Genomic DNA, 27,744 nt, shown 5'->3' on the forward strand with positions numbered 1-27,744 from the left:
AAGTAATTGTTTTCTTCCATTCAATTACACTGCTGAGCATGCACAGCATGGTGACAGCTAAGCAGTACGCACGTCATCAAGCCCATTTTCCAAATATGGAAGTTGTTATTTATGAAATTTGACAAGGTTCTCCTTCTCTGATCGGCTCGAGACATAGCTCATCGGAATCAGTGCCCAATTCTCCTTCGGATAAGCCATACTTGTTTTTAGCGTTCAGTTTCCCTTTAAAGATGGTGTGTTTAAGGTTTTTCATGTACTTTTCTTTAAGTCACATTTTGTTAAGAGAGCACACATTGCTTTACCTGTGATGGCTAATGTCAATACTGGGTTTGCACAGCAGATTCACGTGCTATCTGATCATGGCTAACCTTATAGGGCAACGCTATGTGGTCCAACCTTGGTGTTTCGAGTCCTGCGTAGTGTCCCATCTCGATCAGCTTCTCTCGATCAGCCACAGCATCCCAGCGGATGCACACATCATTCGGAAAGTTTTGAGCGTCAAAAAACTCCCTGTTCTGAAACCACGGTAAAGCTGCATGAGAACAAGGTAACAACGTAACTTCATTAACAACAGTACATATTTCTGCTAACTTCATGGCTAGACAAGGAACAGTGGTCATGACGCTGGCGTTAATTAAAAGAAGGTTGGTTGCTCGCAACATTGAGCTCAAGTTTAATTCCTGGATGGAAGTCGTGAGTCAGTCTAGTGTCAAGTCAAGCTGGCGGGAAGGAAGGATCTCGAGTGTGGCGAGCAACCAAAACGAATTAAGCCGGGGTTGTAAAGATTACAATACTTGAGCTGCCTGGATATTGATGCGATGGCAGAAAATGCCAGACAATAGGGACCTTTCGCACCACGCGTACGGATACGAAACGAATGCTGATTCGTTACCTGGGTTCGAAGATTCGTTAGAGTCCCTGCGGAGAACTCGTTTTCACGAATGGAAGCCTCTTCATTCGTGGCACGCTCCGAATCCGTCAGGTACACATATATTTGGATAGGTACACATGTTGTGCAAGGTACACATTTTTCCCTTGATTCCATGATCCATGCACGTGTGCGTGTAAAAACCCGTACGCCAAGCTACCGGCACCCGCGGCCGTGTTCGTAGTTGCCATGCACATTTGCATGACGACTTGCGAAACCTGAAATCTGTTTTTCAATGACACGATTACGAGCCGAATCAAACTTTCGTTTCGCATTTGTTTCGTAGCAAATGCGAGAGGTCCCTAGTGTGGGAAAGTCTCCACAACAGGATTGTTACGTGCGTTCACTGATGATCGTAACAAGAACACTGTTTTCAACTTTTTTTTTCTTTTACATATCATTTTCACATCTGTCTCCCATTTTCGTTATTGTCGTCATAATAAAATGGTTACTGAGCAGTTTGTCCTCTTGGTTGCGATACTAACTAACTTACAACTACCGTATTTCCCCGTAAGTTAGTTCTCCCCAATGACTTAGTACCCCCCCCCCCCCTATAAAAATACACTTTGCACTGCCGAGGTCATCACCCTGAAAGACAGTTCCCCCCGAAAGATTTTATATTTTTTATTTTATTGAAAAACCACAAACCTTCAGACATGTGAATGTGCACATGATATACAGTGTACATACGTATGTATCGAGAAGGCAGCACGGAAAGATAGTAAGTTCGTAACCATCCTACATGTACAGACACCGTACAGTATATACATCATAATGCACGGACACTAGAGTTGCGCAGGCTTCCCACTGCGTGTCATTTACCCCCGATAAAAAAGTACTCCCCGAAAGATAGTACCACCCCCGAAAGTTAGTACTCATGTGGCTGCTAAGTTCGATAGTTAGTACGTACTAACTTACGGGGGAAATACGGTAGAATGTAACATTTTGATTATTTTTTTATTGCATAATGTTTACAGATACTGTACTGTTGTGTACTTCAGAAACTCTACTCTTCTCCTTCTTGGAAACATGTCAATGTTGCTTGTGATGAGCCGGAGGCCTTTCCATTCCTTAATTGCTCATATCCGTGCATCAGCACACGCACGCACGCAAACACGCACCCACAAATACTAAGTAGACACATACACACACACACACACACACACACACACACACACACACACACACACACAAACACACACACACAACATATACACACACAAGTCAACATCAACATACTTTCCACTGGCGCACTGTTATTCCAACGTCCTCCGCCAGTGAAGTGATCCGGTCCTTGCTGCTGGTAGTTTGCCAACACCTTGGTCCCGAAATTGTGGATCATGTAAAATAATGGATCCATGCCTGGTATCACGCCTTGGAATGTTCCACCGAAACCAAGATGGAAGTTGGTATCAAAGGTCTCGTAGACACCTGTACAAAAATTCCAAGCACGTAGGAAAATGTAAAACGTGTACTAGTAGGTACTCTTTATCCAGGGCTTTGGCAGCCGGTTCGGCTGATCCCCTCAATTCTTGCAAAATGGGCTTTTTTGTCACATAAGGAAATGAACATGTGATTTTCATTTCTGATCAAGTATACCATTCGAACCACGGCATGAAAACCCGCTACCACTGCCAAAACTGACATGTTTGTGATGTCTGCTTTGTGCCACTGAACACCACACTCGGTGTTAATTCAACAATGAAGAGAGACAACATATTTTTCTGATCCAACAACTAATTAGAGACTAGTTGGGTGGACACACCCATTCCCACAGCACTGCAAATCGAACCGATTCTTTTAAGTACAACGTTTCGGCAATATTGCCATCGTCAGGTACGATTGAAACAAGGAATGAATCAATCGTACCTGACGATGGCAATATTGCTGAAACGTTGTACGTAAAATAATTGTTAAAAAGTCAGCATAGAGACAATAAACCAAATATCCATGAAAGTAAAGTGAGCGCACTCATACCACGAAAACAATGGAACAATATTTTATGATTTGAACGTCGTTTTCATGTGATAATCATTAGAAATCGTCATCACACTGAGAGTTGGACAACAAAGGAAAGATATTTATGGTACCATAAAGTGAACAGTATTAGATCTAAAACTAATACAAGAAGCACTAATATTCTAAAACTACCAAGTAGCACTATTGGATACTCACATACATGTACCTTTCTCACCCTCATTTCTCCAATATACACTAAGTATTGCTTTCACATTGCTCACTGCTCATGTAATCACGCCTCCAATAGTGCTAGCTTTAGAATATTAGCGTTTCTTGTATTAGTTTTAGATCTAATATTTGTAAGAAAAGGTTTGCTCCCCACACTGGAGCTCGCGCTATTCCGCCGACTTGACTTGACACTTGACTGACTCACGACTGCCATCCAGAGCACACCGTCACGAAGTCCATCGAACCTTCGACTCAGAAAACCTGCAAGAAAGCACCACTCCCTGCTCAATACACAGTGTTTCGGGGAATTCACCCATCATCAGTTGAGCTTGAGTAGGCTGGGAAAGATTGTGCCTGAAGAGCACCACTTATATAGTCCTCACCAGGCACAAACATCACCACGGATACAAACTTACAGAGACGCTCTGTTTCCAGCGCGACAAACACCTCGTGAACACCAGATAGCAGCGCGAGTCGGTGTCGCACCTGAACGATGTTCATATTTGCTTTGTTTTCCTAGCTTACTATTGCCGTGGCTGGCTCAACGCCCTTGTCTCAGGGGATTCTGTCCCTGCATTAGCTATGCTTGTCACATGCTATGAGATTGTGTCTAATAATAATAATAATAATGAGAACAGACGTCGAGGATCCCCAGTCATTCACAACGCTGTCACCTCCAAACCAACTAGTCGCAAGCCCGCGCTGGGCACAAGTCGGCGGAATAGCGCGAGCTCCAGTGTGGGGAGCAAACCTTTTCTTACCAAATCATCGCCGAAGTCGCAACCACTATTTCGTATTTAGATCTATAATATTGTTCATTTTATGGTACCATAAATATCTTTCCTTTGTTGTCCAACTCTCAATATGATGACGATCTCTGATGATTATCACATGAAAACGACGTTCAAATCATAAAAAAATATTGTTCCATTGTTCTCCTGGTACGAGTTCCCTCACTTTACTTTCATCGGCAAAATAATTGGCTCGGTTTGCAGTGCTTTGGGAATGGGTGCGTCTACCCAACTACTCTCTATGGATGAATCTGCAAGATGCCTCAAAACAACTTCTCAACTTCTAGCTAGTATTGAAAACAATCCAGCTCAAGTACCTGGAACACGGATATTCAACCTCAATTTACGTTTAAGGTAGCAGTACTGGAATATGCCATTCGCAAATACACACAACTAAAATCGGGTATTACTTCGGTGTCTGTGAATCTTTTCCCTCAAAATTTTGAGCACAGATTGATGATTCACGCCACCACCTAATAAAAGTACTACCTTGAACTTATTTACTTCGCATCGTCCCAAAAGTTCACTGCACTGGAGAGTAAAAAAATGCCGTCATCTCAGATTTTTGGTACATGCTAGCAGCAACATAATATCAGCTGAAGTGTTGAAAATGCATCATAAGCGACAGTCTACAATAGTAGCAGATGCTGAATAGAACAGATTGGAGATAGGACACAAATAGCACCACCCAGTCAACATCATCTGTGAAGACGCCCGTCACCGTCGAAAAAGATTATTACTACTGAGGCAGCTAACATCCGCCAAACAAAAAACTATGGCTTTATAAATATATTCAGCATCTGGGAAATTTTCCACTGATCAATCTACATATAAGGTTTATTGGGCTGTGATGAGCCAGTCTGGAGATATAGTGTACCAAAGTTTGGTCGGAAGGCCAAAAAACACTAACTTTTGGCACTCTGAAAACCCTCCAGCAATGTATGTGACTACCTCTGCTTGCTGTATCGTGTCAGCAAATCCCTTTCGAATGGCTCTTCTTCTCTTCCTGGCTGACTTTTGCTCCTCACTGGACCTTCTCCTCCTGTGATACTGCTTCTCTTCATCCAACTTGAGAAGACCAGAGCTGGCAAGTGAAACTTAGAGCAGCTCATCATTTCCAGCACAGCCGAAAACATTTCCATTGTTCGTACTCAGCATTAGAAATCTTTCTTGCTTGCCATCTGTTCTTCCAAGTTTCACATCCACTGCAGTGTTTTGATAGCACCTCCGCGTCCAGAACCTTTTCTGTCTCATAGGACACAACAGTTGGCATACCAAACATTGATGAGAATCCGCGCTTCATCCACGTTCCATCGGTGCTAACTGCAACATGCTCCGGGTGGGAATGCTGTTCTGTTGTTCGCCGAACAAGAAGACGCTGTGCAGCACTCTTCATGCTGTCCCTAGCATCAGTTTCCACAGCAGTGTGTAGTGCATCGCTGTGCCCAGAATTGGACTTGCTAACAGGAGGCGGCATATTCAATATCCCACTGATACTGTTCAGACCTTCTCGTCCACTACCAATAAGGCGCATGGCAAGCACACTGCGGCGGCGGTTTATATCGTACAATTTAGCAAGTGGGTGTCTTTCTGCCAGGGCTACACTGGTTGATGAGCAGCACGATTCGCACTGCAAACTAATTGTTGAGGCGAGGCCATGACGAAAATTATCTTTGATAGTCAGGTTGCCCCTTTGATAATTACTACATACACACGCTGACGTCACCAATTGCTGTAAGCTCTCCATGTGAACAATTCGAATTCCTGATGGAATATCATCGCAATCCTCTTCAGACTAATCTCCATCGTTATCACACGAGGCATCACTGGATAAAAAATCAGCTGGAAGATCAGAGTCATCTTCTACGCCCTCACCAGCTCCATCAGCCTGCGACTCGTGTTCGCTTTCACTCCCCTCAATTGGCTCAAATACTTCAGGATTTGAGACGAGCTTGGACGTAACTCTAGGAAATTTGCTTTTCCTTCGTTTGTGTTCATCACCCGTCTCCTGACCAAGTAGCGCCAGCACAACAACTCAAGCGCAGAGCTCCAACGTCGCTGACAAACGCTCGTCGCATTGGCAAACAGCTTGAGAACAAAGAATTTTTTTATCATTTTTGAAAATACAATTGCGTGGGTTGAGTGCAGGCCAGCCAGCCAGGCCAGCTAGCTTGGGCCAGGCGCAGGCAGGCGCTGCATGTGGCGATCGCGACACTCAGCCCAGCTCTAAACTGGTTTTAGCTGGACAGATAGTGTGAATCAGGCCGAGATTGGCAAGGATGCGCTGATATTGTAAAGAAACCCTCTCGAAATAGATTGACATCGATCAGCTGATCAGTGCAATTTTGAAATTTTGACGGGTATTTTCAGTTTTTGAAGGGCCATATCTCTGCTTTGGCTGGTTCGAATGCCAAAAAAATTCATTTGTAGACCCTTTGGTATTCCTTCTTTCAGAAAAATCACACTTGAAGCAGTTCCCGTGAAATTGATATTTTGGCTAAATCTGACACCCGTTTTCCAGTACTGCTACCTTAAGGTGGCAGTCTGGGTTCGCGGCCCGACCGCATGAACACAGCCGTAACTTCCATAATAATTGATGAATTTTGCTCAAATCTTGACCACATACCCAGTGTATTTCACTAAGTCCAATGAAGTATAAATCAAGCTCACACATGGGAATCCGCAGGCACAATAGTCAAATCTGCGATTATGCCGTACCACCAATACCTTAGACGCAATATGCAAACGCAGAAAGAAGCTGGGTAGAAACTGAGTGCTCCACAGGATTTCCTTCACATATACCTAGGTGCTAAGTGGAGCGGAATTTTGAAATCATATTCAGAACAAAGTACTCAAGCTGTCAAACAAAAATCATGCAATCGCGCAAAATTTAGGTCCTCGATCAGTAGCACTTTACTCAAAGCTACTAGACAAATATAAAAATCCATGACACTTAGCACCTTGATAAAGGGTAGGACTAAAGGGACAAGCTTATCTATTTTTGCGGATTTTCTTTCATAAAAAATAAACGTCACAGGCTGCTCTTCGGAGGTGTCCGCGTCCCAGCGGTCCGGGCAAGCGACCGCATCTCAGTGGGACACTTGTCCGTGACCTTTGTGCTGGAATCTGTGCGAGAGCCTTTCCAGGGACTACACACCTGGGTACCGGGTATGGACAAATCCCTGGTGTTGCTCCTTTTTTGTTCCTTTCCTTTTTATTTGTTTTTGCTGAGAAAGAAACGTTGCTGCATGAAAAGCTTTCTGTTCACGCCAGCGCCTTTGGCATTTTCTCTAGTAACATTGCTGGCTGATAATGGGCATTGCTCGTGATGCCAATGGTGAAGAGAAGCTGGGTTTCTTGCCATTTGAAACTTCCTGACTCTGAAAATGTAGCTTGAACTAAGAGCTCCAAGTATCAAGTTTAGTTTTTCGTTGTGCCAGACCTATTGTTAGAAGCTGCAGAGATGAGGAGCAAGGGCCTAGCCTAGGGAGGCGTTGGATTAATGCCAATAATGGTGTTTATGGCCCTGAAGACGCCAGCGGTTTTCAGTTGTCAGGAGGACAGCCAAGTTGGAGCAGGCAGATGACAGATTATTTGAGTATTTATAGCAGATCGTCTCAGCACCTCATGGTTACTAGTATGTGACAAATGCTTCTTATTGCTAGTCTGCATTAGAGCATAGCAGAATTGATCATGTCACAAGTAGTTACAAGACTTGATGTCCTACGATTATGCTCAGATCATGTAGCAACTTCACGGGAATATTCGTCCTGCCACTGTGCGCTCTCCCAGAATTGCATGCAGAAGTTACATGCCTGTCACAGTGTGCAATGGACAACGCCTTTGCATTGCTTATGGATGCAAGCGGATGGAGTGTAGACCAGATGAGAGAAAGTGATCCGGATATTCAACTAGCTTGGACTGCCATAATTAATTGGCCAGATGCCTGGACCATCAGAACATTGCTCCGAACCAATCCACAGAAACAATACCCACACAGGAAGCGAAATGATAAACCCATTCAGCAGCTATCGAACCTTTCATCAAAACGTAATGCAGTGCATGCCTACTTCTACTACTCAAATGAGATCAACGGATGCCACATGCAGATACAACGTGGAGGCTCAGTATTTTCAAGAACACAGTGCAGTCTAGACAACTAGAACAACGGGTCTTGCACCTAATGTCCCTGATTTGCTTGCCGTATTTAGGTCCTTGCAATTCTCCGATGGTTATGTACCACAGTATGAGATATATGAGGGATCCCGGCAGCATGATAGATCCATCGGTACGTGAAATTCTCCTGGACATTTGTGTGTGGTTATAGTGGTACAGGACATGTGATGTACGCCTCTTTGGTCGCTCACACATGATCCATTGCCAGCATTGGTTACACTTTACCCACCCACTCTACTGTAAAAAGTAGAGACTCTCGCTTGCCATTAATTTATCCGATAGTTTGACTCTCTAGAGTATCCCTACTACATGTACATGTATTATATGATAATTTATATTACCAATGCTCCAGACAGCAAGCTGTTTTACAATTATCCTTCTACGTGACATTGTATATCTTCTTGACACCATGACTTTCTTTGAAGGTCTTGTAGCTATGAAATGTTATTTGCTGCAGGTCATGTGTGTGTGTTTGTGTGTGTGCGTGTGTGCATGCGTGAATGTCCTACGTGTGGGTAACTATACAGTGATGTACGTGTTCTGTGCCACACAATTTCACTATCTGTATGACAGCACAGCGGCAGGCATAGCGAGAGAGAGAGAGTTTTAATAATATCTCAGATGTGACTTCTGCAGTACTACATGTACTTGTATGATCGAGCGTACGAGTGTGTGTGTGTGTGTGTATGGTCCCCGAGTCCCTGACCTAGTACCTCTCTCTCAGCGGACTGCTGTTGCTCGTCGTTCCATATTGTCGACCCCGCAAGGGGACACGTGACCGTAATGGCAGTGTTTACCAGGTACCAGGTGTATGTTTGGGTATGTGTGTGTGTGTGTGTGTGTGTGCGTGTGTGGGTGTATGAATGTCCCACGCATACCGTATTATCTCTAATATAAGCACAGTCTCCAATAATAGCACGTCTCTAATAATAGAACACCTTGGGGCGGCATTCAAAAAATAAAGTGCTCAGTCTCCATTATAAGCACACTGTGTAAATTCATTATCTGTACCGGCGAAAAAACCCTGAAATGTGTGTGTCTAACATGAATTTGGCATGGCAACATGCCTCTGTAATGAGGTTGAAATAATAATGGAACAGTCTCCAATAAAGGAACGTCTCCATTAATAGCACGGGGTGGAGGTACATTGAAAAAATAAAGGACCGTGCTTATATTAGAGATAATACGGTAGGTAAATATACAGCCAAGTCTGTGGTGCCACACAATTTCAATATGTGCAGATGAGTGGCCGGCACAGACATAGAGACAGACACAGAAACAAAGGGATGCGCATAAAGAGCGACAGACAGAGACACAAACTCAGAGAGAAAGAGACAGACAGACAGACAAAGACGATCAGACCCAGAAAGACAGAAAGAGAGGGACAAACATTAAGAAAAAACAGGAGAGACAGACAGACACACAGACTCCGGAGAATAACAGACAGAGATAGATAATGTGTGTGTATATATATGTGTGTGTGTGTGTGTGTGCGTATGTGTGTTTGGGTGTGAATGTCCCACGCATAGGTAAATGTACAGCCACGTGTGTGGTGCCACACGATTTCATTATGACTGTGCAGAACAGCGGCCGGTACAGAGATAGAGACAGGCAGACACAGAACGACAGAGACAGAAACAAAGGGATGCACATAAAGACCGACAGGGACACGGACTCTGAGAGAAAGAGACAAAGACAGACAGACAAAGACGATCAGACCCAGAAAGACAGAAACAAGAAGAGAGGTACAAACATTAAGAAAAAACAGGAGAGACAGACACACAGAATCAGGAGAAAAACAGACAAAGACAGACAATGTATGTGTATGTGTGTGTGCGTGTGTGTGTTTGGGTGTGAATGTCCCACGCATAGGTAAATATACAGCCACGTACGTGGTGCCACACGATTAAATTATGTGCAGAACAGCGGCCGGTACAGAGATAGAGACAGACAGACACAGAAAGACAGAGACAGAAACAGAGGGATGCGCATAAAGAGCGACAAATAGAGACACGGACTCAGAGAGAAAGAGACAAAGACAGACAGACAAAGACGAACAGACAGACGATCAGATCCAGAAAGACGGAGACAGAAAGAGAGGGACAAACATTTTAAGGAAAAACAGGAGAGACAGACAGACACACAGACTCAGGAGAAAAACAGACAGAGAGAGAGACATAGAAAGTCAGAGACAGAAACAGAGGGACACACAGGCATAATGAATGACAAAAGGAGAGACAGACACGAAGACTCAGAGACAGAGTCAGAGCCAGAGACAGAGGGTTCTTAGGGAGAGACAGGAGAAAAAAGAGAAAGAGAGAGGCAGATCAAGAAGAAGACACAGAGACAGAGAAAAAGAGACTGAGAGAGGGACAAAGAGAGACAGAGGAATAGAAGCAGAGAGAGAAATAGAGACATAAATACAGGGACAGGCAGACAGACAAACCTAGAGAGACAAGCAGAGACAGCCAAACAGACAGACCGAGACAGGGAAACAGTTGGAGAGTTACACAGACAGGCAGATAGAACGACCGAGACGAAGACTCAGAGAAACACATAGACACACACAGAAAGAGAGAGAGAGAGAGAGAGAGAGAGAGAGAAACATAGAGGCACACAGACAGTCAGACTGACAAAGACAGGCAGAAGGAGAAAGACAGACAGACGAGAGATAGACAGACGAAAGGCACACAGACAGGCAGACTCCCAAAGACAGGCAGAAGGAGAAAGACAGACAGACGAGAGATAGACAGACCGACAGATATATATATATATACAGAGAGAGAGAGAGAGAGAGAGAGAGAGAGAGAGAGAGAGAGAGAGAGAGAGAGAGAGAGAGAGAGAGAGAGAGAGAGAGAGAGAGAGAGAGAGAGAGAGAGAGAGAGAGAGAGAGAGAGAGAGAGAGGAAGAGAGAGATTGATAGAATAGAGGCAGACAGACGAAGAAACATGTTGAGACACACAGATACAAGAGATTTCGTTCCTTGTGTTTCTAATACTGAAGTACACAAGAGAGATTGGAAGCTGTGTCACAACCCCTGAGTTTTACATATTACTACGATCATCAGACAACTACTATAATATAAGTAGGTAGCAGCAGAAAAACATAATATGTTTATATACTATATTATAGTGAGGTGAACTCATAAAACAGTGAGCCGAAAAAAAGCCGATTAAAAAAGCCGATTCACAAACCAGGTAAAGACAGGAAGAGAGAGAGAGAGAGAGAGAGAGAGAGAGAGAGAGAGAGAGAGAGAGAGAGAGAGAGAGAGAGAGAGAGAAAGATATGTGCGCATATACCCTGCACCCATGCACGCGCATACACACAGAAGGGAGTTGATAGGTGGAAAATTAAATCTGGCTTTGGAAAATTTATTTTTCATTGCAATCAGGTTCGGCCTCATTTTCTCTGTGCTGCGCTGATGAGTTCACAAAGGACAGAGAGAGAGAGAGAGAGAGAGAGAGAGAGAGAGAGAGAGAGAGAGAGAGAGAGAGAGAGAGAGAGAGAGAGAGAGAGAGAGAGAGAGAGAGAGAGAGAGAGACAGACAGACATAGGCAGCTGTCTTGGCGATTATAATCCGATGTATTCCGTGTGGCGTAGACCAGGTGCGCATTGAGAATCATTTCACAAGGCCTCGCAATAATTATAATTATGGAATTGTGCAGTAATGTGGTGCAAGTCTTCATACATTTCACTCAGGTCATGTCTGAGATCGGCATAAGAGAAAATCAGTGGGTGTCCATCCACTTCACTTGCAGACTTGCGTGTTTCTCTTGCGACGGATGCACATGGTACTTAGCTTCTGTGTCAATTGGCTCATTCTGCGGGCGAGTGGTCACTGCCTGAGTTCAATGTCGGAAAGGGTAATTAGCTCTAGAGTGTAGTATAGAGAACATTATGCCAAATACGCGGTCATTAGGAGAGACTATACCAGCAACTTCCACTCATGTACTTGAATATCTAATTGGATCTGTATAGAAGACGCTGCTCAGTGGTATTGGAGTTGTGGTTGATCAACAGCGTATCTTTTAGGTACATGTGGCATCCATTGGTCTTGTTTGAGTGACATTAGCCATGCAACCGGACAATGTTGGTGAACGGCTTCATTACCAAAGAACTTGATTGGTTTGCCATTTAGCTTCCTGTGTGGCGTGATATTGTTTCCGTGGACTGGTTTAGATTCTTGTCCATGTTTCCAGGAGTCTAGCAGCCCAAGCTATTTGAATAGCTGGATTATGTCTTCTTATCTGGTCTGCACTCCATCCGCTTGAATCCGTAAGCGGTGCAAACGCGTTGTCCCTTGCAAAATGTGACAGGCATGTGACTTCTGCATGCAATTCTGGAAGAGTGCACAGTGGCAGGACGAATATTCCCGTGAAGTAGCAACATGATCTGAGTATAATCGTAGGACATCAAGTCTTGACACTACTTGTGACATGATCAATTCTGCTAATGCTCTAGTGCAGACTAGCAGTAAGAGGCATTTGTCAGATACTAGTAACCATGAAGCACTGAGACGATTCTCTTTGGCAAGCCACCCACTCTGCTATAAATGCTCAAAGTTAATAATCTGTCATCTGCCTGCTCCAACTTGGCTGTCCTCCTGACAAGTGAAAACCGCTGGCGTCGTCCGAGCCATAAACACCATTATTGGCATTAATCCAACGCCTCACTTGCTCCTCATCTCTGCAGGTCGCAACAATAGGTCTGGCTCATCGAAAAACTGAAATATTTGGAGCTCTTACAAGTAGCTCAAGCTACATTTTCAGAGTCAGGAAGTTGGAAATGGCAAGAAACCCAGCTTCCCGTCACCTTCTAAGTTGACATCACGAGCAATGACCATTATCAGCCAGCAATGTTTTACTAGGCGGGAACAGAAAGCTTTCCATCCAGCAACGTTTCTTTCTCAGCAAAAACAAAATAAAAAGGAAAGGAACAAAAAAGGAGCCCCGCGCGCCAGGGATTTGTCCATACCCGGTACCCGGTACCCAGGTGTGTAGTCCCTGGAAAGGCTCTCCCACAGATTCCAGTACAAAGGACACGGACAAGTGTCCCACTGAGATGCGGTCGTTTGCCCGGACCGCTGGGGCGCGGACACCTCCGAAGAGCAGCCTGTGACGTTTATTTTTTATGAAAGGAAATCCGCAAAAATAGATAAGCTTGTCCCTTTAGCCTTTCGCCTTGATAAATGCTCACAGTTTCCAAAAATGTATGGTTTATGGGGTCTGTGACTTACAGGTTCTTTGCTACGCTGTCTAAGAGGTACGGGACTCAGTGGAAAATGGAGAAAAAAAGTGCTCTGTGCAAGTACAGATGGAGGTATGTCTGTCCAACTAGAACTTACTAGAACTTAGTCGAAGCCACCAGCTTCATATGTCAAACCTTCTTCCTCTTGCTGCTCATCCTGGATGCCCTTCCTGATCCTCCTTCGCTTCTTTCGTGACCTCTTCCCTTCTTCTGACTTCTTTCTGGCAGCATGTGCCTGTCTCTCACGGTCTAGCAGCTTGATGAGACGTGTCGTATGGTATCCAGTAGGGAGGCCCATCTCGTCCAGAACGCGTTTCACTGCCACACCTCCATCATTGAACCAGGCCACGGCCAGGTAGACGCACATCTGGACAGTGGGAGCGGATGCAAAGCCTGTCTTTGGACACAACTGCCACACGAGTCCATTGAACGCTTCGTTGCGATTCTGCGTAGCACCCTTCTGGCAGCGCTCGAGCAAACTCCGGTCGGACAACCGAATGTAGACCGGCTTCAGTTCCTTCCATACTGCCTCTGGCAGGATATTGTGGTGGGCGTAGACATCACCACCTGCCTGTTGCTGCTGCCATCTACACCAGCTGTTAATTCCAGGCGGACAATACTGGTGCTGAGGTTTACTGTCGCTGGATGCACGATGCATGAGGGATGCCCATATGGCCCTGGCCATGGCTTGCAAGTCTCCGCTGTTGTTCCGCACAGCCATGCCATAGTAGGCTTGCAGCTTGTCGATCATGGCATCCGTGAGGCGACCACGTCCGCCTAAAGTGCGCCCATCAGCAAGCTTCTTGCCCGCAAGGTTTTTCTTCAGCTTTCTTAGGCTGGTACCGATGCGTTTTTGAACGTGGCCGACACATTCCTCCTTGACTACAGGCACCTCGGGCCCATACGGACAAGCGTCACGCACAGCCTTAAAACTCTTGGTATCTCCATCACCAATGTAGGTGGTGTACCTCAGCTTGCGGCTCTCAAAGGACCTGGCCCACAGAGTCTTGGCGGCTGCACTCTCCATGGCAGGAGCTGATACAGTGGTGTTGACTGAGCAATCGTGTTCGGCAATCTGTCGATCATAGTCATCTTTGGTTAGCTCTCCCTTCTCTTTTCTAGACGCCAAGTGCGTGCACTTGTGGCAAAACTTTGAAAGCACTTCGCAGTCCACCACTTTGCCGACATCATATGCAATTATAGTGAAGGCTCCGAAGAGCGATGCGAATCCTCGGCGCATCCAGGTACCGTCATAAGAAGCAGCGATATCGCTACCCCCATCTGCTGCGGACACTGCTTTCTCAGCTGCCTCAGTCATGCTACGCTCAGCGACGCTCTTGGACGCGGAATGCAGGCCTTTAGCATGGCTGTAAAATGTCGACCGACTCATAGGTGATGGCACATTCAGTGCACCCGCCAGCTTTACCATTGATTGACGTCCACGGCCAATCAGTCGCATTCCGAATACTGCTCGTCTGTTCACCTCCCAGACCCGATTGAACTTCTTGGACATAAATTCGCTTGCTATGTCGCCGCAGTTAACACAGGAAAGCTCCAGGCATGATGCAAGGCCTCCCCGTTGCGATTCGCTGATCGTGACTGCGCCATTACAGCCACTGCAACAAACTGCAGCTGACAAAAGCTGCTGAAGGCACTCGAGATCAATCAGGCGAAATCCATGCGCCCCTTCCTCACACTCTTCATCCAAGTCACTGTCGGAGGAACTGCTGTCGACTTCACCGCCACTTCCATCACTATCGCTGCTTGAAGACGTGGCTTCAGCTGACACTTCAAGGTCGTCATCAGACAGTGGCAAGTCAGGAATTTGTTCTGCAGGCGAAATTTTACCAGAGGGAGCCTTCGGCGCCTGAGACACTCCATAGAACGTTCTTTTCCTTTTCTTAGATCGTCCGGGCTTTCCCTTGGCTCTAGACTTCCCCATAGTAGCCAACGAAGGGGTTAGCTCCAAGAAACAATTACTCCAAAACAATTACTCCAAAAGTTTCAACAGCAGAGCGATCAGCTGAGATCATGAGAGTCGAAATTTGAATTTTTTTTGAATTTGCGCATGCGCAAAAGTTATCTTGGTTGCCATGGTGACAAACATCGTGCGCGGCTGTCAGTCTGCAGCGCAGAGGAGTACCAGGAGTCGCTCCAGAAAATTTTAATGAAATCGCTCAAAGATTGACGGTAAAAATCGGAATAGTGTGCAAACCTAAATTTTGTAGAAATTTGCTGATATTTCAGTATTTCAAAAACAATTGTGCAGACTTTGCGCGGCTATATCTCCGGAAGGAAGCACCCGATTACGCTCAAATTTTCAGGATAAACCCTTTGGACCATACACAAGACGCTGCCAGTGAAAAAATACAGAAAATCGAAACTTTGTTTTTTGACCCTCTGAACCCAGACTGCCACCTTAAGGTGGCAGATCCCCTTTTGGGTCCAAAAAAAGGACCAAAAAATGAAAGTTGTCAGAATGAGGCCATATCCGGCTCATTTTCCTCCTAAAGTGATGAACTTTCCGCTGGTGTAATTTTTTATGCGGTAAACAACACGACGGTTGGGAAATTTTAAAAATTCAAACCAACTCCCACTGCGAATTTGTAAAAAATCAGCTGATCTCCACTTTGAATGCAGTTCGCAAGCGCAATCAATCTTCGTTCCGGTTCACTGCGTGGATCGCGGAGGGTGCCAAGACCGCCAGCTATTTGTGTGTGTGTGCCGTGTTGGCTTTTAGTTGTACCCCGTACCGACCCGTACATCTACTCAGCTCATGCAGTACAGTCAGCAGGTCAGCACTGGTACGGTGTCACACTGTCAGCACGAACAAAAAAAATGCAAATCCGCGTCAAAGGAAGTACAGAAAAATTTGGAAATTGGCGTGGCCGCTGTTCTCTGTAGCTTTTGTCTTCTGGTCATTGGCAATAAGAGGAGATAGTCCGCTAACTACAGAGCCAAGAAGCGTGTTTTCTACGGGAACCAGTTCCAGAGCCCCAAGCGCAGAGATCTGGAGAAAGAAAACGAGTCTGCATCTCGTGCTCAAACTGAATGTGACTCTGAGCAATTGGGAGTACCTGACACGTCTCGTAGCTGTGAACCCTTGGCTGGCGATCTGAACTTACTTGCAGATGAGGATACCGAGAGCGCTGGTGACTCCAATGAAGACTCGAGTGAGGAGAGTGATGAAGTCCTGGATTCTAACAAGCGGAATTTTAGTTTGCAGAAATTAAATTTAATTGCAGAATTTATTGTCCACATCAGCAGTTTGCAGAAAATGTAAGAGCTGGCCTAGTCTCCATAATTGAAGTTGCATGCAACTACTGCACTGCTGTTGCTTCACCGCCCGCAGTGGGAAAGACATCCAGTTATTTTGAATTGAATAGAAAGAGCGTACTGGCTATGCGGCTGCTTGAACGAGGCCGCGAGGATTTCCGGAAATTGTGTGCATTCCTCGATTTGCCAGCGCCGGTTGCAAAGAAGAACTACCAGCGCCACGTGAAGAATCTTCACCAAGCTGCTAAAGCTACTGCAAGTTTGAGCATGAATAATGCTGCTGAAGTTGGGTTCACACAACGAGTTGCAGCCGGGGAGGAATCGCCAGCCGAAATCGCCGTCGCAGCGGACGGAACATGGATGCGACGAGGATACAGCTCCTTATATGGCATGCAGACTGTGATTGCTTGGGAGACACACACATTTTGTGGACGTGGAAGTGTTGACCCGCTATTGTACTTTCTGCACAAGGAAGGAGACTCCCTACAAAACTATTTTGGAAATGCTATCTGCAGGATTGCAGGCTTCGTCACAGCGATGGCCCGTGTTATTTGGGCATCTGTTTGCCACAACGTACAGTCCAAGGATGCCGAGAAATGCAATCAGTTCTGCCCAGAAGGACTCAGGGTGCAGGTGGCAGCAATAGAAGTGTGGATATGGCAATGTTTCTGTGGCAGTTTCTTCATCGTCAAACAACACTATCCCTGTTGCAGTCTTTGAAGAAATTAAACCTGTATATGTCCATCTTGCCGACAAATCCCTCCTACAGGGCTGTGTTCGCCGTGCCACACAGAATGCCAATGAAGCACTCAATGGCACTATTTGACATCTCTGTCCAAAGGAATCGTTCTGTAGCTCCATAACTGTTGAGACTGCTGTGTTCCTGGCAGTGATCGTGTTCAATGAAGACCACAGTGAGCTTGCCGAAGTAGTACAGTGTATGGGGTGCACTGTTAGTCCGTCGTTGGAGAGAAATCTAGGTGTCTTTCAAGAGGAAAACTGTACCACAAGCGTAGAAAGTTGTCAGAAGAGGAGCAAAAGGCAAGGAAGCATTGCAGAGCAATGAAGAAAGGGTTTCTGGATCAAGCACAGCACAAGGAAGAAGAAACATATGCTGCTGGTGGCTTTTGAAAGGTGAAACTGGAGTGTACTTTTTCCTGAATTTGACCCTCTTTTTCATGGACTCCGACAAGCTTGAGCCAACATATCTCAGGGCTTACTTGTCATAGAATCATAATCTTGGGCATTATTCACATCTACGTGAAATTTGCTAGGTGCTAAACTAAACAGAACTGTCAATATCCCAGCGAGGTTCTTCCAACTGGCATGCCTCTGAATTATCTGTAAACATCGCGTTTCTGATCTGTAAAATTGAAAATCACAATGCTCCACTGTACATATGTTTGCAAGGTTTAGTCTAGTTTAGCACCTCGAGCTGTCAGTCTGCATGAGTTCTGAGCAAATTAATACTGCTGGGTACCATTAGCCTCTGTTCTCTTTTGGCTCAATCCTTGCCCTGTACGTGCGATATGAACGCATTTTGGCTGAGAGCAAGTTCGGCACTTCAAGATATGTGAGATGTGTGAAAAATGATTCTGAACCTAGGTATGAACACCCTCAACATCACTGCCAAGTTTGGTTTGGATATTCCTAGCTGTTCATGACTTCTGGTCCAAAGAGTGTAGTATACGGAAAAGGGGAACTGCCACCTTAAGAGCTGGGGAATTCCCCATCCATCACCCCCCGGCTGGCACTGGCATGGAAAGGGACTGGACTGGCCTTTCAATCAAGAAGGATTTACAGAGAGTACTACTTTTAAACCTCACTTCTCAACTCCAAATCGGTCTCTTCACTGCGATTAAAATCAAAATTAAAATTAACATTACACCAAATTTTCGGGCCTGGCCCATCATCACGGTAATGACGACTTTTGAGACCGTTTTTGGAGTTGAGAAGTGAAGTTTAAATCTGTAAGTGGCTGCGTTGGAGTTTGCGGACAATTAAAAGAGAATACTACTAGTAATACAAGCTGGATCGACATTTGTGTACACTTTATGCATGTAATGTAAAACTGTGGAGACAATGTGCAATAAAACGATGAAAATGTGAAGAAATGTTGAAGAGAAAATGAGGATTCAGACAAGTTTTCGAAAAACTTTTAACTGTAGTCCATAACCAGGACGACCACGGCACAATACAGTGAAAGAAGAGTCGGAATACGAATTGCAACAATCAGGACTAGCCAACAGATGATTGTACACTGAAGACTTGCTACCACGAAACCTACGCACAACACTAACATTCTCACCGGAACTCTCAAAATCACTACAATCGTCGCTCTCCGACTCATTGCTCCCTTCACCGTCCGTCCCATCATCCGCTTCCTCTCCGCTCTCTCTCTGTTATCCCGCCTGACCTGGTTCATTGACCGAGACTCGGCCGTCACCCTGCTGTCACGTCCCTCCTTGCGCCCTTGTCCGTTGAGTGCGTAGCTTCTGTTGTAGTTGGCTGTTGATCGTCTTGGTCTTTCAATAGTGGGCTGGGGTGGTGCCGCTTGCGGTCCCGGTCCCACTGCCTCCTCCTGATCCTCCGCCGTCGGCTCTTGCGGCGGTGGAGCTTGCCAGTTTCAGACCGCGAGCAACATCGACAATGGCAATAACACTACAATCGCCAACTCAAAAAGACCCACCTTGCGTATCTGCAGCTCCCACACCATCACCAACAATGCAATATACAGCAAACACAAGTAATCCACCATCCAAGCCCACTATTGAAAGACCAAGACGATCAACAGCCAACTACAACAGAAGCTACGCACTCAACGGACAAGGGCGCAAGGAGGGACGTGACAGCAGGGTGACGGCTGAGTCCCGGTCAATGGACCAAGTCAGGCGGGATAACAGAGAGAGCCGAGAGGAAGCGGATAATGGGACGGACGGTAAAGGGAGCAATGAGTCGGAGAGCGACGATTGTAGTGATCGTGAGAGTGCCGGTGAGAATGCTAGTGTTGTGCGTAGGTTTCGTGGTAGCAAGTCTTCAGTGAAATCATCTGTTGGCTAGTCCTGATTGTTGCAATTCGTATTCCGACTCTTCTTTCACTGTATTGTGCCGTGGTCGTCCTGGTTATGGACTACAGTTAAAAGTTTTGGAAGCCATCTGTCAGCGTCTGTATAAGCCTAATTTGTGTGTACAGAAGGGTAGTATAATTGGGTTGAAATTGTTGAAGTAAAGTGTCATGTTTGATGCGGCCAAGCTTGGCCATTAATTTTCTAGGTGTACTGTACTGCTGTTATTTGTTATCACTTTGTCCCTTTCTCTTCTGTTCATTTTTCAGTTGCAAGTTTAGTGTCAGTACACGCATTCGTTATTGCTCTCGCTTTCATTGATAAAATTCACACTTGTAAATTTCACTGCTGTTGTTCTTAGTGTTATTTCTCTAACTTAGATTTTCTATAATAGTTCAATTTTGTTTTCATTGTCCTTTAGTACAACGAAGATTCCTGATAAGTGTTGTACGAAAACTTGTCTGAATCCTCATTTTCTCTGCAACATTTCTTCACATTTTCATTCCTTTATTGCACATTGTCTCCACAGTTTTACATTACACGAATAAAGTGTACACAAATGTCGATCCAGCTTGTATTACTGATTGCGGTTATCAAATTGTTGTCTCCTCGCCGTTTGTTCAAATACTACTAGTATAATTATTACAAATTTGAAATTTATAATAACACAAATTCTAGCATTCCAGCAATACGACATCAAGTTGTTCTGTACCAAAGGTGGTAGTGCATCCTTTCTTTGCTTTGAAAAGGATTCCTGTCTCACAATGGTTTAAACCCAGCTCACGTTCCCTTTTGAAAATCATAAAATCTCAAAGCGCAGTTTACCTAGCTCAAACATCATAGAGCTGTCTGGAGGCACAGTCAACATTGTATTGAACTCTAGGTACGATGTAGGCTTCATTGTGGAGGACATATTCCGTGTTAAGCATGACGTGTAAGGCAACTCCACGCCATTGTAACTGAACTTTAGTATGGTGTATTCCCCTGTGAAGAACGACAGAGAGAAGCCATTATGAACTTAATGGACGCTAGTGCTGGAGATCTCGTATCATCATTACAAGACATACAAGTATCAATTCTTCATAATATGCCAGCACAGAATAAGTTGTCGTGACATGCGAAATTTGAACAAGTACATCTCGATGGCCTTTGTAAAATAACAAACTCATCAGTACGATATGACAGGTTAGTCCTGTCAGTGAACAGTGTATTTTCTAGTTCATGATACAAAAGACAATAATACCTGCTTGCAAAAGGCACACAGAGCATGTTTCACTATGCTTCTTTGGGATCACTTGTCTGACTGGGGCTAGGGAAACAAAGACGATGCAAGGGAGAGAATCATCACTTCCCAGGGCACGTGCACTGGTCTCAACAGGTTGTCCGATTGTTGCCTAAAGAAACCGTCTTCAACGATCCTACCATGCATTTAGATATCAGCTTGGAAGATAGGGCATTTTAAACCAGAGTGGTAAGTAATGTTGGAAGCTCAATTACCTTTTCTGTATGGTCCATCAACTACACAGTAATCTGGGGGCACTCCTGTGCCACCAAAACCTTCAGGTACTTGCTCTAAGTACGTCTGAACAAGAACAAATAAATGCACAGACCAAAAAGGCTACCAGTACCTCGCCTGGTTTATGACAATGGCACCTGGCCGAAAACTTGATTGATTGAGATTAAAATAAGAAATTTTGCAGCAAAGAGACGACTGGCGTGTGTGCTGGTATAGGGTTGTCCATGCTATGAAATGGTTGCAGTGCACCTTGACAAATGGTTTGCGATGGACATGAGAAACCGGAGTACGGCTACATGCACGCATGTTTTAAAGTTTAGTTTTACAGCGAGTAGCACTAGGCAACGGAATCTCACTGCAGGAACAAGAAGTAGTGTGAATAATATATTTGACCCTCATCCCAAGTTTTGCTGTCCACACAGACCCCAGGGGTATAGGTTTCGGTATTATTATACTTCCTTGTATCTCCCTGATATTCCAGGTATTCCTCAACAAGTGGATATCAGAGGTAATACAATTGTCCGGTTTAGAATTATGGAATCCAATACACCACACCACCACATTGCGCTCTTGGCCGATCCAAACTCTGCACTCACATCACCATCACCACAGCGAGGACAATTCCGGTATATATAGATTGATAGATAAGGATCCTCCAGACAGCTGTTTCTCTCCTCCTGAGCTCATCAGTGGAGGCATATGATGTTGAATGAAAGAATAATAAGAATAGACTGATTTTTATAGGGCTAAATTGGCGCAATTGCGCTCATTCTGCATAGAAACGTGGCATACCCTAAGTGACAAAAATGACAAAAATGATAACAAGGTCAGGTGATATGGCGGCGTAGTGTGGCTGTGTGCGACGGGCTGGCAGGAAAGTGATTGCCTCAGGGGCCTCTTGGTCTGCCGCGTCGGCCAGTTCGCTTCTTCGTTTGTTCCCCCCACACGTCACTATGGCATACCGTAAGTACAGTCAGCCGCAGTATCTTTGTTTTCGTGGGACATGGAATAACTAACTTTTCTGGTGTTAGACTGACTGCTGTTTTTTGCGCCCCCCTTTTCACACGTGCTACATGTTCCTGTCCCAGCCATGAGCGCATGTGGTTATCACCTGGCCCTGTTATCACTTTTGTCATTTTTGCCACTTAGGGTATGCCACGTTTCTATGCATAATGAGCGCAATTGCCCCAATTTACCCCTATAAAAATCAGTCTATTCTTATTATTTTATCATTCAAAGTCATATGCCTCCAAGGATGAGCTCAGGAGGAGCGAAACAGCTGTCTGGAGGGTCATTGTCAATATCAATCTATATACCGGAATTGTCCTCGCTGTGATGATGGTGATGTGATTGCAGAGTTTGGATCGGCCAAGAGCGCAATGTGGTGTGGTGTATTGGATTCCATAATGGCCGGGTCGTCGCTACTTCTTCTCAATTGGGTTAGAGTTACATGTTTGGTTTCAATTTTATTTCGGAAATAATGTGTGGGGTCCGTTTGGATCCCAGAAACCTACATCGAAGAAATGTATAATATATGGTACATTTTTGATAGCCCATAGCTTAGCTCTCATCAATTCATTCTGAAAATCGTTGTTTAAGGAACACAGACAGCAGAGCCCTGAAATCATCTTGCACTACAAAAGTACAAACCGGGATGCGGTGGATAACCTCGATAAATTGTATTCAACATACACCGTCAAGTGAAGGACGCGACGGTGCCCCGGGCCATTTTTTGCCCATAAAATGTAGAAAATGTTGATATCACCTCCACCTGAACATTCCGGTCTCAGCCGCCTAGACCCTCCTGCACACAGCCATCACCACTGCGAGGACACTTCCGTTGACGTTGAGAGCGCAGTGTAGCGGTGGAGGAGATATCAACATTTTCTTCAACGGCCGGGAGCTCTGTCGCACCCTGTAATAACATAAAATGATGTAGGTACTTCAGTAGCAGGAATTAGCATTTGGAATTCCAACAAGCCTGGCTGCATGCATCGCCAATGAGAAGGCATCCAAGCATCTCCTATTCTTTAGATAGGTCGATACCGACCTTGTGAGTCATCATTTCCACTGACGCATGGTAACATCTCGTTACCTCATTTGCCAAAGCCAGGGAGCTTTGATACTGGACTCGGATGGAGAGCCAAGGGTAAATTAGTAAAGAAAAAAGGACCAGAAGCTACAGTACTGTCCGTACCGTCGGTCAGTGCCATGCAATGTTATCGCATCAGCTGATTGTTTAGTAACTGGTGGTGCTAGTGGACAGTATAGCGTAACTTGTAGATTCTTGGTCCTTTTTCCTTTAGCTTTGCTATTGATTGGATTTCTAAAGCTTCCAGCACCTGGTGCTGCTACAACACAAGCTAGTTGCCGAAGGTGCCTACTGCGGCTGCAGAAGTCACAAGAGAGTCAAGACCTTCATTGCTCAATATGGTTTCAGCGATTGTTCAGCGAACATCATATTTTTGTACAATTTGCGATATGTCGGAAGTTCAAGGGGATATTTCGCTTCGAGCTTGGGAAATTTCTACTCTCCGCTCCATAATGGACTATAGGAACCAATAAAAATGGGACTAAGGGACTACAGAAACCACCCTATGGCACTTTTTGGCGAAAATTTTTTTTTTCTCTCAAAATGTTGGTATGGTATGGTAATGTGCTCAAACAAAATTTCAAGTTTATCTGCGATGGTAAAATGTGCCTAACCACCTATTTAATAATGGCATATCAATTGAGCGATATAGAGCAAATTTATGTACACAGTATGTAATGTTCTTTGTATGTCTTCAATCTTGCTAGTTAGGCAGTTCAAATGTATAGTGAACTAAGCCCTCAGCTTCATCCACTGATGCCTGCGCGCCGTCCACTAAATCTCGGTAGTACTGCCGCTCCTCTTGTGCTAGCGATGTGTGCGAACGCAGGGCCTGGACACTACATACCGTCTCTTCTTCTGTACGGGCGACACGAATTTTGTACCACAGATCGTCACACAGTGTGCATACGTCTGTCCTTGGCTTCATCACTTTGATGTGTGCTGCCTGTCTCCTCCAAAATGTGGCAAAATGACCTGTAATGAACAGGTGAATACTGTGTGACGGTCTTGGTGTAGATGTTGTATGCAGACTTCTTGTTCTCGGATGCTGGTAAGTATACTGGAGGGTCCTCAGCACGACCTCGCTCCGCTGCAGGTTGAGGTAGACCGTACATGTTAGCATAATTATGACTAAATAAACTGCACTACATCCTGCTCTATGTCTGCTGAAATGGCCAAGTGCTCTGGTGTTCTCCCAGTCAAGCCATGTTGTGCCAGTTGAACGACTCCTTTGTTTGCCTTTTTTTGAAGGCGCTTCATTACATGACTTCCAACAGCATGAACTGCCATGAACACGTCTTTGCACAACTCGTAACCACGTACATGATAGCGGAAATAGAAAGGTCGATCACCACCGCCAGTCATCGACTTTCGCATGCTTCCAGTCAGTGCGCCCAGAACAAACTGCTTGAAGCGCTTTTTCGATTCTCGCAGTTAGAGACTTCAATTATGTAGTCCTCGAGCTGCTGCTCTGGGATGACTTTCCAATGATTCTTCGACTTGCATCCGCAGCCTCTCTCAATCCCATCGCGTATGTCCGAGGAGACCACGCTTCACCTGCTCCGTCGTCGGTGGCTCAGGTGCGGGGGTATCTGGTTCGTCATCCGATTCCGAGTAGTCGGTGTCACTCTCCACGTTTGAAATTTCCGAGCTGTCGGGGCTTGGCGTTTTCGACACAACACTAGCAGCACTCGAGCTTGCTGTGACTCCATACGTCTTCTTCTTAGGTGGCATATCATCGCCGTCGCTGTCAGCATCGATGTCGGAATCGCTCGCGGACGACTCGCGAGTGCCATCGCTGAATCCGTAAAAATTCTCGTCGCCGATTCAAGCGCCTTTGCATCAGGGACTAGTCGACTCCACACAGAATCGAGCTGCGTCGTCTACTAGATGTTGTAGCCATAATCAATCACAGTAAGTGGAGCCTCATGAGTTACTCGACAATCGATCGAGCTCGGAATCCTTCCCCGAACACCTAACAAGAGGACAGCTCTTGAGTCTTGCCAAAACAAAAGTGACGAGTTCTGCGCTTCGCGTAACTTTGAGTCGCGTGACTTTGAAACGTCATAACTTGATTTTGATATCAAACGTCGTAGGGCGGTTTCTATAGTCCCTGGCTCAAATCTTCAAACTCTTTGGAGAATCGAAAAATATGTGTCCTGGTTCCGGATGGACCCCGCGTCCGTGTTTGATACTTGTAAAAGTATAATTATCTAGCCTGCTCGACGAGTAGTTGCCAAAATACCTACTAGTAGTTCCAACTGCATAACACAACACAGGCCTTGTATTTGTGTCTCGAAACCCTGAGAAAATCCTTTCTTGCTTGTGGTGGGGGCTGGCTAAATGATAGACACCTAGTATATTATGTTGCATGTCACAAGTTCATCTCGAAACTTTCCTCTTTTTGCCCTCTCCTACACATTCTTAGGGTCACTTTTGCGTTTTTCCGGCAAACCCTCCCACATCAGTTAAACCTCATCAGTTCTGTGTATTTGTGGGCTACATTTTTGCAAGTGGCATTGGGTACGGATTACGAGTTGACTTTTGGGAAGATGCTAGTATCATGCTACTTATGCAGTAGTGAGTTTGTGCCTTCTCGTAGACCCCATCCCTATGTACAGTAGTCTACAACGACAGTACCTCAGGCCCTACATTTGACAAGTTTAACTGACAGGTTGTTCAGCATAGCAACTACTTCCTCCGCGTCATCGAAATTGTCGCAATTTGACTAGTGGCTTGTGACTGACAACTCCATAAGCTAAACCATACAAATGTTATTACACATGATGATAATGTGTAGTCTGAAGTCTAGAGTAACGTTCCAGGACAGTTGGACTGAGAGTTTCACACGGAGCTGAAGGCCTCGTCGTCGCTGATGTCAATGGACGAAGAAAATATCGTTCCGCAACTTTTCCGGGACGGTTGTAAGTTGGTCGCGCCTCATCTCAAACGCTTTGACATTCTCTACAGGACAAGAGCTGCTATGCTTGTCGTCTGCTAGCTCTGGATGATTTCTTCTTCACCACCAACGCAGATCGTTGCGAGGTCGGTTGATTACCGTCGGCGGAATCACCTCGATCTTGAAATGAACTTTTTTTAGCCGTGGGATGCCCATTCATTTTAGCTGTGTGGTCACTGCTCATGCAGGTAAGTGTTCTATCACGTCGAGCGCGCACTCTTTTTCAGCTTCTCTGGTACCTGTACGTGCATCACCAACTAGAACTACAGTGTACAAGCAGAGTCTACACGGCCCTTGCAGGTACTCCACTACTGAGTATCTCAGCATTCCTTTGCATGAATGCAAGAGCAATAAATGTTATCGCTCTTGCCTGCATTACTTGCCATTAGTTTGCCGACCCCTCGATGTTTCTCCAAGCGCTGCTGCTTGCTCCACGAAGTCATTCTCACCTCAGCTCAGGTAAAACAGTGATAGGTTTTTGACTGAATAGCTATAAGCACGAGAAATGTGCAGGCTGCAACGCCTGACCGGTTTCAGGGAGTCGAAAGTACCATCGCAGCGACATCAGCGAAGAAATTGCGTCTACAAAATCTTCAGCTTCCAACAACAGAAAAAAAAACTTTGCCGTCACCCTATATTGATGACTATCGTCTATATCCGATTCCTTAGCTGTGGTACGACAGCTGGTGAGTATAGACCCAGTTTTATATCAAAACTCAAACTGCGACAATTTCGACGACGCGAAGGAAGTACTGATTTAGGAGTGACGGATAGGAGATTATTATTATTATTATTATTATTATTATTATTATTATTATTGTTTGTGCCTGGAGAGCACTATATAAGTGGTGCTCTTCAGGCACAATCTTCCTCGGCCTACTCAAGCTCAACTGATGAGAGGTGAATTCCCCGAAACACTGTGTATTGAGCAGGGAGTGGTGCTTTCTTGCAGGTTTGCCGAGTCGAAGGTTCGATGGACTTCTCGTGTGCTCTGGATGGCAGTCGTGAGTCAGTCAAGTGTCAAGTAAAGTCGGCGGAATAGCGCGAGCTCCGGTGTGGGGAGCAAACCCTTTCTTACAAATCATCGCCGAAGTCGCAACCACTACTTCGTATTATTATTATTATTATTATTATTAACTGGTTTGAGGGAAAGAGACATTATTATTATTATTATTATTTTGTTTTACATCGGAAGCTCAACAGTGCAGCAGAGATGCTCACCTTGCCATAGTCCAGTGAAACATCCCAGTAGGGAATAGTAACCCGGCAGTCAATCAGGCGTAGCAGGTTCTCCATAGCAAACAAAAGCAAGTTGTGATAGCCTATGGTATCGCTTTGTGTATACAATGACTTGGGTACCTTTCCGCAGACGAACACAGCATGCGACCATTGTATGGAACGCATAGCTGGCTGGTAAATTTCATTCCTGGTAGCTGTCAAGAATGTACGTGTAAATCGATCTCTCTCCTCCTGAATAGCAAGTCGGAAAGCATTCATATAATCCATG

The 27,744-nt window shown here is 45.2% G+C and overlaps 2 protein-coding genes across 3 annotated transcripts in view; both read right to left on the bottom strand.

The window, feature by feature from the left end:
* LOC135809747 (tyrosinase-like) overlaps window positions 1–27,744 on the bottom strand; it is a 94,221-nt gene that overhangs the window by 8,877 nt on the left and 57,600 nt on the right. For both annotated transcript variants that reach the window (XM_065323165.1, XM_065323167.1), the window contains exons 3-7: window positions 27,459–27,707; window positions 21,168–21,252; window positions 20,496–20,654; window positions 2,168–2,359; window positions 369–532 (exon numbers count right to left, since the gene is read on the bottom strand). In XM_065323165.1, coding sequence (XP_065179237.1) covers window positions 369–532; window positions 2,168–2,359; window positions 20,496–20,654; window positions 21,168–21,252; window positions 27,459–27,707 — 849 coding nt within the window. The remainder of the gene's footprint in view (window positions 1–368; window positions 533–2,167; window positions 2,360–20,495; window positions 20,655–21,167; window positions 21,253–27,458; window positions 27,708–27,744) is intronic.
* On the bottom strand, window positions 13,268–18,603 carry LOC135809743 (uncharacterized). The gene is made up of 2 exons (XM_065323160.1): window positions 18,315–18,603; window positions 13,268–15,747 (listed from the first exon to the last, which is right to left on the bottom strand). Exon 2 carries the CDS (start codon window positions 15,269–15,271, stop codon window positions 13,433–13,435), a length of 1,839 nt encoding a protein of 612 aa, XP_065179232.1. The 5' UTR covers window positions 15,272–15,747; window positions 18,315–18,603; the 3' UTR covers window positions 13,268–13,432.

The sequence above is a fragment of the Sycon ciliatum genome, chromosome 2 (assembly GCF_964019385.1).
Source record: "Sycon ciliatum chromosome 2, ocSycCili1.1, whole genome shotgun sequence".
NCBI classification, from domain to species: domain Eukaryota; kingdom Metazoa; phylum Porifera; class Calcarea; order Leucosolenida; family Sycettidae; genus Sycon; species Sycon ciliatum.

Coding starts and splice junctions, on each gene's coding strand:
- LOC135809743 (XM_065323160.1), bottom strand. CDS start 15,271: ATGGGGAAGTCTAGAGCCAAGGGAAAGCCCGGACGATCTAAGAAAAGG.